Below are 15,687 nucleotides of genomic sequence, written 5' to 3'. Positions count from 1 at the left end.
GTAGCAAAGGTGGCCCACAGTGTAAAAGGGCGTTGAAGAAGGGTGACGAAGTGCGGCCTTATGACGGGCCAGCGCCTCCAGAGGAGATGGAGAAAAACCAGAAGATCCTCTTGTGGCTGATGGAAGGACAGAAGGAAATGATTCAACATAAGAGGAGCCCATACGGGTCAGTGAGGACACTTAACATAGTGCCACCTCCTTTTGTTAAAGGGGCCCTATTGTGCTCATTTTTCATATTTGTATTTTGTGCCTCTACTCTGACATGTTTCCAGTCTTTAATGTTCAAAATGCTCTTTATTCTTCTCATACTGCCTGTCTTTTCACCCTCTGTCTGAAACCAGAGCCCAGTCTGCTCTGATTGGTTAGTTGGCCGGATCTGTTTTGATTGGTCAACCGCTTAGAGATTTCCCGCCCCTTAGCCTATTTCGTACAGGGTTGAAGTGCTAGCCAATATAAGCACAAGTGTAATGTACTGATGTCACTATGTTACAGAAGTAAACAAAGGAGTCCAATGGAGGCGTTTCAGGCAGGAGGGGGGTGAGTGTTTGGGAGAGAAACTCCCTCTGGAGGGAACTTTGGGATTTCAGCCATTGCAGACCAAGCACAAAACCCTATATAACACACTACAGGAAAGGGATAACCCCCAAAAAGCGTAATAGGGCCCCTTTAAGAGTTGTTCGCAGAAGAGATGCACCCACTGCAGTGTCCTTGGCTGATTTGGGTTAGGATTAGACTGATATCTCTAGTTAAGAGTAAGTTTTAACATAGGCTTTTGATTATTCAAGGAGTCATATCTTTACATTTCAGGAGTACCACTGGGTCCAAGAGGACGTCAGGCCATGAGGCCCAGCAGCGGAACAACGTGCAGCCGTCCCACCCTTTCATCCAGGACCCCACCATGCCCCCAAACCCCGCTCCCAGCCCCCTCATCCAGCTGGAGGAGGTGTGCAGGCGGCTTGAGGAGGAGAAGATTCAGTCAGGAACTGTCCAACCCAAGCAAAGGTAAGTGGACGCACATGTCCCGTTATTACTGTCCACTTTTACAACAGAGGAAGGGGGATGTATCTATCCTTCTTTTCTTTTAGCCAAATGAAAGTTACCCTTTCTAGCCTTTATGCTCTTGAGACCGGTCTGTGTCTAACTCCTGGTTGTTTGGTCCCCAGGTATGTGATGGAGGTGATCCAGAGGGGCCGCACCGCCGTCAGGCCGGCTCTGTTCCCCCCGCTCAGCGTGGTGCCCGCCGTCTCTGACAGCGAGCTCTCCCAGCCAGAGTACGTCCTTTTCCCACAATCCCCCACCCCCTCATGGGTGCCTGCCGTTCCCATCACTGTTAGTGAATCACCCAGGAGTGTGTGCTTTTGTAGAGCTACAAAAAGAGATGTTTAGAAATCAGCTACCCTAATCCTCAGTGTGCTGTAATGTGATGTCATCATGTTGTGTCCCACACTCTATCCTTGAGTTGGTTGTTTGTTTTGTTCGTTGATTTACAGAGGTTGAAATCCATCTATTAGCATCTGTAAGGAAATGTTTTTTTCAGTGTCCTTTAGAGAAACTGAATTATTTCTCCGCTCTACTTTAATATCTCGGATCACACTTGATGGTAGAAAACTCAGATCCCATGCTGCTCATTTCCCATAAGCACCAGAGAGAGGATCAGAGAGGCGGTCGAACAGATTTTGGTGTTCTTCCAGAGTAGGAGTATCGGGGCGAGAGTCTGCTCTTTCTGTTTGATGTGTTACTGGCTGCTCTGTGGGTGCTTAACACATGGAGGGAAGCAGGGACACTGTGAGAGGCAGATGAAGGCACATGATGTTGCACCGGGGTTCAGAGCGGCGAGGGATAATGGACAGGAACAGAATTGTATTGTTTCCCTCAGAATGGATTATTGGAGGACATTTGCTGAAGTAGAAAGCTAGAGGATGTTAGTCCACATTGTTTTTCTCCTCACTCAATACGTGGATATTTGCAAAAAGACACACACTTATAATATAAGGACATAACAATAATAACATGGCACATATTCCAAATTAAAACAGAGAACAAGAAATTAAATTCATGTCAAACCTTTTTCAATCATGCAGCATAAAAACACGATATAACAGTCCAAGGAACACAAGGGGATAAGACGCAATACAATAAATGTATTTTATTTGTATTGAAGTATTGCTTTGATACTGTAGTTTTCATTTGTTATCATAGGCTCCTTTGAGCTAGTGTTAGGAAGTGAAACAGGTCCTTATTCCCTCTTTCTTATATATTTGATATTGTTCTGAAAGCATCACTTTCATACGCCTGGAGTTTCGTGAAAAAAGAGAGAAGCTTGGTTGTTATAACAACTGATCATATAACTATTAATGTCCCTGCAATGTTAGCTACATCCCAGGGACACAAACAGAGGCTGTTATGCGGTTGTTCAAGTTTGTACAAAAGATATCGGGCAAAAACATCTGGGATCATGAAGGATGAGATGATTGTTGTTGTGCTGCATGGCACCCACTCAGGAAGCCATGCATCCCAGAGGACACCCATCACTCCACTGCCGTCTGCCTGTCTGTGGTTGAGACACCTCTATTGATGGCACACTTTATTGTGAACACTTTTCATCTGATTTGTTTTTCTCACAAAATAGAAAACAACAACATTTGTCTGTGTGAAATGTTTTCTTTTCTGCCTCCACTTTGGCTGATGTGTCCTTTTCACCTGAACATCCTGTTGTTTCAGTGATTGTTTGCTTCTTGTTTAACTTATCATTTCTGTTTTCTGCCATTATAAGCTGTCCTTAGAGCCCTCAGTGTTGTTTCCCTCGGAACTGATTATTGGAGGACATTTGCTGAAGCAGAAAGCTACAGGATGTTAGCCCACATTATTTCTCTCCTCACTCAATAACTGGAATTGCACATATTGATTAGAAAGTTTGATCTTTAAAGAAGCAGCTTTTGGAATCACCACAGACTTTTTAAGTTAGATACACATATCAGAAAGTGAAGAACTAACTAAAGTGCTTGTCAGGAAATGATCATGACTCAACACAATTGGCTAGGGTCCTTTTTATATTTCAAAAATAATTGTTCTCCATTCATTTGAAGTGTGGACTTAAATAATAGGATCGTTTCTAAATATGCTCCTGTTTTTTGTCTCCATGTGCAGACACAAAGCCACTAAGAAGCATCCTTGTGAGAACACGACTGTGGCGTATTACTTCTGTGAGGAGCTGATACCCTACAGGACGTCTGTCAAAGGGAGGGTGGTCACACTGGGCCAGTTCAAAGAACTGCTGACGAAGAAAGGAAACTACAGGTGAGATGTACTCACTGCTGTTTGATACCTGTGGACATAGCTTGAGACATTAAACACAAATGTTTAGTAAGTAAGATTTCATTCAAATGACATAACATAAATATAACACGACGTGCTTTGAGACACCAATAGTTCTTAAATCAGTCTTAGAGCTACAGTTATATAAGGGATGTATGGGAAAGAATATTAATTCTAACATCAAAATGATTTATATAAAAGTGTCAGCTAGCCTGTTGCTGACACTGTTGTCAGGTTTGGCTGGAGAGGTCCGCCCGCCAGTGGCAACAACAGCAGATGCTCCGTTAAGGACTCTTAATGTGGGTGGGAAAACAAGCAGCGAGGAAACACACACACACGGTGCATTTGAGTTAATTGATTTGATCCTTCTTATCTGAATACATCAACCCAATAAATACTGCACAGAAAACAGAAACATTGATATACCAAATGACCTCCGCACATTACGCCCCTCACACATGGTTAGTAGCAGTCACAGCTGTTAACCTGGAGAACTTTGTTCCCCGTCTTCTTTTAGGTATTATTTCAAGAAGGTGAGCGACGAGTTTGACTGTGGGGTGGTGTTTGAAGAGGTACGTGAAGATGACGCTATCTTGCCCATCTTTGAGGAGAAGATCATCGGGAAAGTGGAAAAAATTGATTGACGTTCACGTTGAAGAGGAAGGATGAGGAACAATTGGAGGGTGAAGAGGAAGTGTTTTGGGATTGAAGGAGCATGAGAAGAAAGTGACACAGGAAGTGGATGCAGAGTTGAAGAGCGGTGCGGTTTTGAGGCTCGGGGAGCACCACTGCAGTGACGTTGGACTAGAAGAAAAAAAAAGACCTCATTCACTTCGTTGGAGTGTAATGTAGCATTGTAAAGTTTACTAGATGAAGAAGAACAAAAGTGCTACTAAAGCAACATATTTTTGATATGATGTATCAGAGGTTGCCCTTTCTAAAGTAACCACACTTGTCATTTTTATATGTATTGGTACCAGATGTGTACAGTTTGTGTTAAAAGATAACAACATTTTATATCTATTTAAGTATTTAAAATGCTCATTTTCAATCCTATTGAAGCAGGAGTGTGGCCCCTGTTGAAGACGATCAAATCCTTTTTTTGGGATGACTTTTTGTTTGTTTTATTCATGCTGTGCTTTTAATACTTCACTTTAATAATACTTATTTTCATTCAATCTGCACTTTCATTGTATTGTACACCACTGAATATGTCTCAAGGTAGGTTGCACCGTGAATTTCTAAAGCACCTACATGTGGCCAGAGAAATGGAAACCCCTGTAGAGTGCACTGCAATCCAGCCCTGGGTCCTAAAATAGTACTTTAACAAGATTAATGTAAGTCATGGCACTGCAGGAGAGCATTTATGGTCACTTTTAAAGCTGTGAGTAGTGTTTTTATCCGTGACACCACCACAGAGTTGTAATTTATTGTTTTATTGGCTTGCATAATCGCATTCTGCCCAGGTTGTTTGCATTCTGCTGGTTCTTTGTTGTATGCTCCATAGGATTGTAGACATTAGCTATGTTTATGTACACTGTTGTTTACCCCAACTAAATTGAAGTTGTACGAGAATTGCCTAACAAATTAACACAGCAATGCAATAATACTGTGGAGAAAGGGGAACAGTAGGTGAATATCTATGCAGGTTAGGTCCCCTGATCCAAAACAACACTGGCCCTTTACTTTAATAATTTAGAAAAATATTAAAAACAGGTTGAGGCTACACATTAAGACATTTAGGTTTTTAGAAGCCTGTTTTCCCAATTTTAAATGTGTTTTGATTATACTCGGTTCATTAATCAGGCTGAATTTCAATTGGGTTGAGACCATCTTTTCTAAAGTTTCTAAAATTCTAATTGAAGATTGTGAATAAGAAATACTACCTTTTTTATGAATTAAAATGAATAGTAAGTGCTAATGAATATTTGGAAGTCAATTTTCTAGTTTTCTTTAAATTATTTCCAGTTAAACATTGAATTTTCTAAAGAACTCACCTCAGCTTTGGAGGTCGGTGTGTGTTCATGAAAGGGAAGCGTTCCAATCCACACAGGTCCCGCCTCCTTGAACATGTCCAACAGGTCATATCACAGCGTTTGAATGAGAGGCCAGTGAATGTAATCAGAATACTATCAAACCTAGATCTAGTTGTCACATAAAGGCATATTTAACTATACTATAAGTGCTACCTTTTTACAGTAGGTGTATAGGAGTGCAATAGACACTGAAATGTTGCGTTTATTGTGTTTACATCAAGTATTTATTAGTTTTAGCTCCATGTGTGTGTTTATTTATGAGATCCCAGAGACTAACCCTCTTTTAATCACTGCTTTGTGTATGTATCAGTTCAGAAGGGGCTGATCTCTCATCTGTAGCCTTCTAGCTAATCGCGGCTATCGTGTGCCTAGCAGTAATGAATTGTTTAGTGCAAATGATCTACTGTTGATAGATCAGGTTACACCAAAGAGAAAAAAGTAGATGGTAGTTACCATAGGCACGCGCTTGAATTCTCACATTGATAGTACCCCTTCATTTTGTGGCGGCACTTAGTTATGTTTTATTTAAGCGTTTGCATGAAGATTCAGAATGTTTTTTTTTTTTCAATGAACATGGTGTGCATTTCCTGATGCTCCTTGTTACAAGGGACAAATCATAATCATTGCTGAAAAATTTCTCAGCATAATATATATTCCCTGTCCTTGCTATTTGGCATCATAAATGAAACGTTTGCACTGGAATAGCAACTGAAATTGAACAAAAAATCTATCTGGAAAGCAGCATGACATTTAGTTTCAAGGTCTCTGTGGATTTCGTCATGTTGCTGTAATGAAAGCCTTTAACTACAGATGCTGGACTGTGTGTGTGTTCAGAAGCTGTTTATCAATGCTGCCTCTTTTTTTTTAGATTCTTTACTTAAATCAGTTTAATATATACTGTGTTGTTAAATGATCCACTATTGAGTACATAATCAAATGTAATACTATAAGTATTATCTTGATTTTTTTTATTTTTTTATTTCTTTTTGAAATATAACATCTGTGAAGTTTCTTACTGTGAAAGCCCCAAAAGTTATTATTTAAAATCAATTAAATGTATATAATAAACGTCAGAGTGCCTTTGCTACTATGCTAATGACATCTGCTGTGAATTTCACACGTGGGGGCATAAATACTGGGATTTATTTTTATTTCTTGTTTAATGTTTGTCACATTTCCACCTTTTTCTCTGTAAATATGTACAACTTTGTCTTCAGCCAGCAGCCCACTCACTCCCCTGGACCTGTTTCTGTTCATAGCATGGTTACCGTTTAAAGGTACCCGGACAATAAATACATGCAATAAACCAGAGCCTGACTTCTGAGTGTGATTGACCCAATCCTGCATCGTCATTGGTCGGAAGATAACTTGCATTGTTATTTAATAGAATGTATTTTTTTTAACTCTTAGATGCATAAGTGGGTCTTTTTTGACCCGGTGAGGTGGTATTCTTGAAGTACCTTTGTAATTACATTTTTTTTATCATTTCATATTCCAGCTATTCCTCAAAAAACATGTTTTGGATATCATGCCATTCTAATTTTAAATTTTAATTTTAAGAAATTGTAGTTCTCATTCATAACACTCCGTTCGATGTCTCACTATGGGATGCGCCTCATCGCGGAGCAAGCAGAAGCATCAATCTCATTACGCCAATCCTGATTGGCTGGTGATCTTGACGTCAGCGTCAGGGAATTCACCCCCTATAAGTAGCTTGCGCCACGACGCATGCGCCATTCAAACACCTCTTCTCGCTTCAGAGCACATCTCTATGGTAGCCGGACAAGCTTAACGGTCCACAGACTGAACCCAAATAACCATTTCGGTCGCCGGGCGCTCGCCGGCTACTCCTTCTGCTTCGCAGGAAGACGGTAATACTAACGCCAGTTAGTATTGAAATCGACCTCGCCGTTCTCTTTCGCCGGAAAGTAAGGTAGGTCTGATTTTTTCAAGCTAGCGTTAGCTCGCTCCCTCACTATCGACACCACGGTAGCGAGGAAGTTTTTTCTTTTCTCTTCCCCACGGAGGAGGAAAGGATTAAAGGAGCATACTGTCACACCAGTCAGTATTCTCCGGGAAAAAAAGACCCACACCGTCCTTTTCTCCGGATTAAGGACAGGGTGGTAACACCTTTTTTTCTCCCAACCTACCTGTTGAGAGCGGGTCCTCTCCACGCCACGAGGCGAACAAGATGGACGCCTCTCTCCCTCACACCAGAGGAGTCAGGGACTCGGTGGCTCGACTCTGTGGCTGCGGGTTGAAGATCTCGGGCACAGACACACACCAGGTCTGCTCGTCCTGCCTCGGGCTGGAACACGCCCGAGGCGCTATCGACAACCCCGGCTCGTGCGGACATTGTGTCCGCTTCACCGTGAAGAGCCTCCGCCGACGGCTAGCATGCCAAGCTAGCCTGTCAGAGCAGGACCCCCCCCATGTCCACTGACCTGCCGGCCGGCAGTCAAGACGCGGGGGCATCCGCCACAGAGAGTGAACCCCTCTCCGTGTCGGTCTGAGGCTCATTATCTGCGATGGCTGCAGAACCGGAATCCCGCGCCCTGGCAGGCCGGGACCCGGTGACGGCAAGACACGCGGGAACGGGACCCCACGCTTTACCGAGCTGGGGCTCCCGGTTAGACCTCACCATGGTCTCACCCGCGGAGGATGTCCTCGAGCTGGACTACGATGAGGACGAAGAGGACGCCTCGGTGTTCCTCCTGTCCGAGTCGGATGAACATGAAGAGGACATCTTCATGTCATCGGCTCAGGCTGCAAAGCCTGGAGCGAGGGCTGCTCTCCCGGGCGATAGCACACCAGCTTCGCCCTGTCTGAGCATGGACCTGCAGGCCGTGTGTAAACGCGCCGCGGCCAGACTCGACATCCCGTGGCCTGAAATGGCCAAGGAGACCTCCAGGTCCCGCTACGAAGGGAAACATTTTCCCCAAGCAGCGCGGACAAAGAGGCAACTCCTTCCGGTCTTCCCGGAGATGTTGGATGAGGTGTCGGTCTCGTGGAGAGACCGACAAGCAACAAGGTCCCAATCCAGGGTGCCTCCTCCCTAGACTGTGACGGAATGGAGAAGCTCGGCCTGCTCCGCATACCGCCCATGGAACCGCTGGTAGCAGCCCACCTCCTACCGAGGATGGGCCCGTCACCAAGCAGGAACCCCACGCTGCCGGCAAAGTCGGACCGATTTCAGTCGACAATGACTGAACGGTCCTACAAAGCCGCAGCGTTGTCCGCCAGGGCCCTGAATGTGTCCTCGCTGCTAACCGCTTACCAAGCGGAGCTCTGCGAGGACCTGTCGGGTAACCCGGGGGCAGCCACTCTGGACGAGATGGCAGCGGTCACAGACATTTGTCTTCGTGTCCAATGCTGCGCCGTCCAGGCCACAGGTAAGGCAATGGGGATCATGGTGGTGCAGGAAAGAGTGAGATGGCTCAACCTCACCAACCTCACAGACCGGGAAAAGGAGGATGTGCTGGATATGCCCATCGTTCCCGAGGGAATTTTCGGCTCCGCTCTTGCTTCCATGCAAAGGAGGTGTGAGTCGAAAAAGAAGGAGGACGAGGCACTCCACCTCTGCCTCCCTTGAAGGGTCCAGCCGCTGCCTTCGCAGCAGCAGTCCTTCGCCCAAGCTGCCTCGAACCCTGCTCGGTTTAAAACACCGAAAACGCAGAGGTCGCAGCCCGCCCCGAGTCCCCAGCCCAGGCTGGAGAAGAGGTTCCCGCCGCCTCGAGAGATGCCTCAACACCATCCTCAAGTCCGCACAAACACATGTCACAAATTTGTTGATTCTTCTGTCATAAAACATTTGCCGCTGACGCATCCAGGCTTCAGGCCGAGGGCGCAGCTCAAAAAAATTGATAAGAAAAACAATAAAACCAATAAACAGCCCGTCAACTGTTCCCCTTCTGAGAGCAGCTACGGCATCTCTCAAAAGGCGGATTACAGGCGGGTCTGTGAAGGCACCACCGTCACGCGCATGCGCATGCGCAGCGCCGGCTGGGGCTTTAAAGGCACCACCGCCACGCCGGCTGGGGTTGTGAAGGCACCACCGTCATGCGCATGCGCAGTGTCGGTGGGGATTGTCGAAAAGGGGCACCACTGTGTTCAGACACTAGAGGGCCCCATAACACAACAAATAGAGACTCAGAGGGGAAGAGACGTGACATCTCCACTGGCTCTAAGGAGCATACAGTGGAAGATGCTCACATCATCTGCTTGGGTTTTCAAGACAGTAACACGGGGCTACAGACTCCAATTCGCTGTCACCCCCCCTCGCTTCTCGGGCATTCTGCATTCGCAGGCCCGAGGAGAGTCAGCCCATATTCTGGAGAGAGAGATTCTCTCTCTCCTAGAAAAGAGGGCTATATCTATTGTACCCGCCGAGCAGAGTCAGGGCGGCTTCTATTCCAAGTACTTCCTCGTTCCCAAACGGGGAGGGAACGGAATTCGGCCAGTACTTGATTTGAGGGCTCTGAACAAATATCTAAAAAGATATAAGTTCAGAATGCTCACTCACACATCTCTGCTGCGGCTCGTGCGACAAGACGACTGGTTACATCAGTCGACCTGAAAGATGCGTATTTTCACATCCCAGTATATTACCCACACAGGAAATATCTGAGATTCGCATTTCAGGGGATCTGTTATAAATACAGAGTACTCCCCTTCGGTCTGTCTCTCAGTCCAAGGGTGTTTGTACGATGTACGGAAGCCGCGATAGCCCCGTTAAGACAACAGGGTATTCGCCTGGCGACCTACCTGGACGACTGGCTGCTTCTCGCACAGTCGGAGCAGGAGGCTGTTACGCAGACAAATGTCCTCGTAAAGCACCTGCTCAACTTGGGTTTCATAATAAACACAGAGAAGAGCATGTTGTACCCCGCGCAGACTATACTCTTCCTGGGTTTACACCTGAACTCGGTGCCCTTTTCAGCTCGCCTGTCAGCGGAAAGAGTGAAAGCTTTCAGAGCTTGTCTCGCTCTTTTCCAGCTGCGCAAACATGTTCTCTTCAGATCATGCCTGCGATTGCTGGGGCTCATGGCGTCAGCCATCCTGGTCGTATGACTGGGACGCTTACACATGAGGGAGTTTCAGCGCTGGGTGGCCGCCCTAAAACTATGATGATGGTTACTGTGAAATGCGTAATGGCACTGCGCCACTGGCTGCACCCGACTTTTCTAGTACGAGGTGTGCCTATGGGTGCTGTCCTTTCACGGAAAGTGGTCACCACGGACGCATGTCTGACAGGTTGGGGAGGTATTTATGAAGGTCGCCCGGTGAGGGGTCTCTGGAGCAGAGACCTCCAGCGGGCGCACATAAATTACCTGGAGCTTTTAGCGGTGTTTCTCACCCTAAAACGCTTTCTGCCTTTCCTCAGGGGACATCACGTCCTCGTGAGGACAGACAACACGACCACAATATCGTATATTAACCGCCAAGGGGGTTTGCGTTCTCTCCAGTTACACACACTGGCGCGCAAACTGATCCTATGGAGCGGTAGACGTCTCCTCTCTCTGAGAGCGACGCACGTACCGGGAGTGATGAACCTCGGGGCAGATCTACTGTCCAGAGGTATACCACTTTATGCAGACTGGACTCTACATCCAAGGATTGTGAGCCAGCTGTGGGTGCGTTACGGCAGAGCCGCGGTGGATCTGTTCGCATCGAAAAACAACGCTCAGTGTCAGCTGTTCTTTTCGATGCGCGATCTAAATGCACCGTTAGGCGTGGATGCACTCGCGCACAATTGGCCCCCGGGCCTTCTGTACGCGTTCCCACCCCTGGCTCTGATACCCCCAACTCTGGCCAGAGTGAGAGAGCAACGCCACACACTTATCCTGATAGCTCCGCACTGGCCAGCTATGTACTGGCTAGCGGAGATATATCAGCTGCTGTGCGGGCAGCCATGGCAGCTCCCACTACGCAGGGACATACTGTCCCAAGCGGGGGGGGCGATCTTTCACCCACACCCAGAGCGCTTGGCTCTATGGGCCTGGCCCGTGAGTGGTACAAATACAGTGTGACATGACGCTGACCCTGGCAGCTGCCAAGCGAGCCAGTGGCACTCATGCACTATCTGTACAGTCTTCATGCACTCAGTTCGCCCCAGGGCAAACAGAGTGTGGTTGAAGCACAACCCTGCCTTTATCTTAAGGCGGTTGGTTCAGGTACCACATTTGACATTGAGGCATCCTCCCCGCCACTGTATTCCTCCGGGGAACAGCGGCCGGATTTGCCGTGTCTAGCCCGTGCTGTACGCACGTACAGGGACAGATCAAGGGTGCTTCGTCATAATGACCAACCCCTTGTGTCCTGGGCTAACCCTTATAAGGGCAAGCCTGTTACTAAGCAACGGCTCTCCCACTGGTTTGTGGAAGCAATTGCTTTGGGGCCCATACGAGTCAGAGTTTGCAGGCACCCTCGGGTCCGCGAGCTCTTTCGACTCAGGGTCTGGCTGCATCCTGGGCTCTGTCCAGGATGTCTCCCATCCAAGACATTGGTGCAGCGGCAAGCTGGTCCTCGCCGCTCACTTTTGTCCGCCTCTTAACAGGCTGGACGTTCTGCTCCCAGTGTGACTCAAGCAGTGCTGGGCACCTGGTTGAGTCAGAGCTCTACCTGTTAAGTTCTGGTTGGTTTGGTGATTTTCGAGATAAGCTCGTCTGACAATACGGGAGCTACAATTTCCCATAGTGAGACATCGAACGGAGTGTTATGAATGAGAACTATAGGTTACTTACGTAACCCCAGTTCTCAGAGTAACATGAAGTGAGATGTCTCACCAGACGGTCCTCCTTGCTATGGTGAAGCGAGAAGAGGTGCTTATTTTGAATGGCGCATGCGTCGTGGCGCAAGCTACTTATAGGGGGTGAATTCCCTGACGCTGACGTCAAGATCACCAGCCAATCAGGATTGGCGTAATGAGATTGATGCTTCTGTTTGCTCCGCGATGGGGCGCATCCCATAGTGAGATATCTCACTTCATGTTACTCTGAGAACTGGGGTTACGTAAGTAACCTATAGTTTTTGTATTACTACCCCAAGCTTCCATAAGTGGGTCAAAAATTACCCGCATGCATTTTCTATGGAATCCTATGGGAAAACGTTTTTTTTCAAAATGTAAAAAAAAATTCTAATATAAAATATGTCTAGTGTGAACCAAAATATAATACTAAATATTATACATGTGATTTTTCTAAACCAAAATGACAAAAATGGCATAAACACATATTCTAATACGGGTCCTTTTTGACCCACTTATGGAAGAGTGTGGGTCCAGTCACTCGTGCATCTAAGGGTAAAATCATCATTTAGCTCTAACGATCACAGAATGCTACATAGAGAGCATCTGTTTTTAAAGCACACGTGCAGTGCTACATCACAGACTGAAGATGGCGCTCTTAGTTTATTGGTAATATTTCATCATCTGTGTTCATCTCAGAGGTTCTTCCCCTGTAAACATACATCAAATATTAAACAGATAATGAATAATGGATCAACGTTTATTCTAAATAAAACAAATGAACTGAATAGCTTTTCCTACGTTTTTAAATAAATTGATTCATTGTGAAACCCTGAATGAGCAGCAAAATATTCACACTCAAAACACTGCTGTCTCTGTTTGTTAGCACTATTTGTTTATATATTGGATAAATACCCATAATCACATGTTTGCTGCCCATCAAAAATTCTGCCGCTTTTACCTGACCTGCTAATCCACACTCATTTTAGGGAAATGTTCAATTCACAGGGTTTTATTGCAAATAAGGTTGATGCTGTTATGTTGATTGTGCTTCTTCATAGTCATGCCAGTGAAGCAATCAACACACTCATAATGGAGTAATGATTTATTTACTGGCTCAGATTAAAGTTGATGGATTATTGCACCCTGTGGGGGTAAATCAGAAACGTTACAATTATGTTTTCTGAGCTAAATCAAAACCTTAGTGCATGCATGATAAGTCAATTTTTAGTCAAATAGAGCCAATCATATCATAAATTATAATATCAATCTACCAATATAGAATTCCCAAGGAGCAGGAAGTGTGGGAGGCAACAATAAAATACTCCCGGTGAACAGGAAGGAACCTCGAACAAAGAGTGGGTGTCCATGAAAGAGAGAGAAATGCACAGAAAAACAATGATTGCCATAACCTATATAGAAATATGAGAACAATAACATGTAGTAGCAGTTGGCGTGAAGAAAAATAACTTTGATTGCCAAGGTAGAACTATGCATTTATTGAACATGAATGCATACAGACTTGAGCGGATTGGGAGACTAGTGTGAGACTCCTACTATGAGCAAAACACGCAGACTTGGTTGTTTAAACTCTTTCTGTTTTGTGCTTTTTTGTAGTTATGCATCTCTCTTTGTGGTTGTTAAATGTTTCTCTGTGGCCATTTTGTCTTTTTATTGGGTCTCTTTGTTGTCATTGTTACAAGGAATGTAATGTTACACCAGGGCTGGTCCAATGCAAGCCTGAGCCAAAAGCCTTATCATATGGTAAAGTCTGAAGCTTCTCTTAAATGTCGAGAGGGAGAGGAGACTGATAGCTGAAGGCTCTAGCTTCTACTTTACTTTTGGAGGAGCCCTAAGTAACCCTGGATTCAATAAAAGCAGTGCTCTTTTGGGTTAATGAGCCCTTTAAGATAAGATCCATGCTTATTGTTTTGTAGGCGAGGAGGAGGTTTTTTAATTCTGTTTTGGATCTTAAAGGGAGCCAGTGCAGAGAAGGCGTACCATCTTACATTTTTCCCAACAGCACGATACGACTGCACTGCAGGGGGTTGCCACAGTAACACTGTGTGGCTGCATCTACCTGCTGTTCCTTATCATTACTTTTGATGAAATCATCTGAGCCACATGCTGAGCAACCTGTTGACACAATTGTCTTCACTTCCCTTTTCCTGAGTCATAAGCACATGAGTTTATGACCTTTATCTACTGAGGACTCATTTAGGATCTAAAGAGTCTGCATCTTTTGTCTACAATGGATACTTTTATGGAATTTGCTCTAACAAACACGAGGCTGATCAAGTGACCTTTAGATGTAAGCCTTTTTCCGTAAGGTCCAGAGGTGTAAAGTAACTAACTACATTTACTCAAGAACTGTACTTATGTACAATCTGAGATACTTGTACTTTACTTGAGTATTTCCATGTTATGTTACTTTGTACTTCTATTCCACTACAGGTAAATCTTGTACTTTTACTCCACTACATTATGGAGTACCTTTAGTTACTTTACAGATGTGGATTAATGATGTGAACTATAATCAACACTTAAATTAAATAGACTTAGACTTTAGTTACTGCTGGAGTAAATTCAAGTCATTAAAACTAGCTGCACCTTTACCAGCTTTGATAACACTTTAATGCATCAATGATTACAATCAAAAATATATAATACAGTATGGTGTTCTGAGATGGACCGATCTGCATAATGAGTATTTTACTTTTGGTACTTTACGTATATTTTGATGCCAATACTTTTGTACTTTTACTTAAGTAACATTTTGAATGCAGGACTTTTGCTTTTAACAGAGTATTTGTGAGGATCTGCAGTACTTCCTCCTTCTTTTTCCCCTGTCTGTGTTTGTTTTGTCTGTGTGTCTATGTGTCTGTCCCTGGCTGGGCGTGGCTACCTACATTCCGATTCCCGCCAACTCACCGCCTCAGCTGCTGCTCATCTCACTGATTGCCACTACTCACCTGCACCTGCTTAAAACCCTGGTTCCCATCTTCAGACTTCGCCAGTTCTTCGTTTATTCTTCAGTGGTAAACTATCGTCCAGGCCTACTAGTGGTTTTTCCTAGTGACTTTTTGATGCTCCTAGTGAAGGGAGATCATTTCCTAATCCTGCTTGTTCTTCCTGTTCCAGATCCACATACTCCAGCCGCTCTGCCTGCCACGTCCAGCCTCCCCTCCTGATCAGCCCAGCTCCACGTCTTCCCTCTACGTGTGCTTCGTCAACTCCTTGTCAGTGTCGTGGACAAAATAAAGCCTTTTTGACACTTCACCACAGTCTCAGTTGTAGTGCTTGCATAGCGGCCGGGTTCTCATCTCCAGTCACTTCTCGGGAAACCTAACAGTAAACCTACACTCGGGTACTTCTACTTTACTCGAGTAGAAGATCTGAGTGCTTCTACAACCTCTGGTAAGGTCAGGTCAGTTTTCTCAATGAATTACATTCTTTTTAAAAGTTGCTTGTTTTTCATGATATATTTGATTTTCCTATTTATGACTTTACATGAGAGATCAAAGATGACTTTTTGGTTTAGAGTCTATTTCACAAATTGCCCTGTGTAATGTACAGCATCAACATTTCATA

General features: G+C 45.0%; 1 protein-coding gene and 1 long non-coding RNA gene across 8 annotated transcripts in view; both read left to right on the top strand.

Moving 5' to 3' along the window:
• The window catches only part of axin1 (axin 1), a 31,202-nt gene extending 24,540 nt beyond the window's left edge, over positions 1–6,662 (top strand). For 6 of the 7 annotated variants that reach the window (XM_034220204.1, XM_034220203.1, XM_034220200.1 and 3 more), the window contains 5 exons: positions 2–166; positions 808–1,002; positions 1,164–1,271; positions 3,148–3,297; positions 3,833–6,662. In XM_034220204.1, coding sequence (XP_034076095.1) covers positions 2–166; positions 808–1,002; positions 1,164–1,271; positions 3,148–3,297; positions 3,833–3,959 — 745 coding nt within the window. In that variant the 3' untranslated portion in view covers positions 3,960–6,662. The remainder of the gene's footprint in view (position 1; positions 167–807; positions 1,003–1,163; positions 1,272–3,147; positions 3,298–3,832) is intronic. The other variant, XM_034220206.1, reaches the window with a different exon arrangement.
• An 8,337-nt stretch (positions 6,663–14,999) lies between these two features.
• Positions 15,000–15,375, top strand: LOC117548350. Its single transcript, XR_004569324.1, has 2 exons — positions 15,000–15,134; positions 15,238–15,375. It is a non-coding gene; the product is annotated as an uncharacterized LOC117548350 (long non-coding RNA).
• The last annotated feature ends 312 nt before the right edge of the window (positions 15,376–15,687 follow it).

The sequence above is a fragment of the Gymnodraco acuticeps genome, unplaced genomic scaffold, assembly GCF_902827175.1.
Source record: "Gymnodraco acuticeps unplaced genomic scaffold, fGymAcu1.1, whole genome shotgun sequence".
Classification (NCBI taxonomy): Eukaryota; Metazoa; Chordata; class Actinopteri; order Perciformes; family Bathydraconidae; genus Gymnodraco; species Gymnodraco acuticeps.
This window is presented reverse-complemented; position numbering and strand designations above follow the sequence as displayed.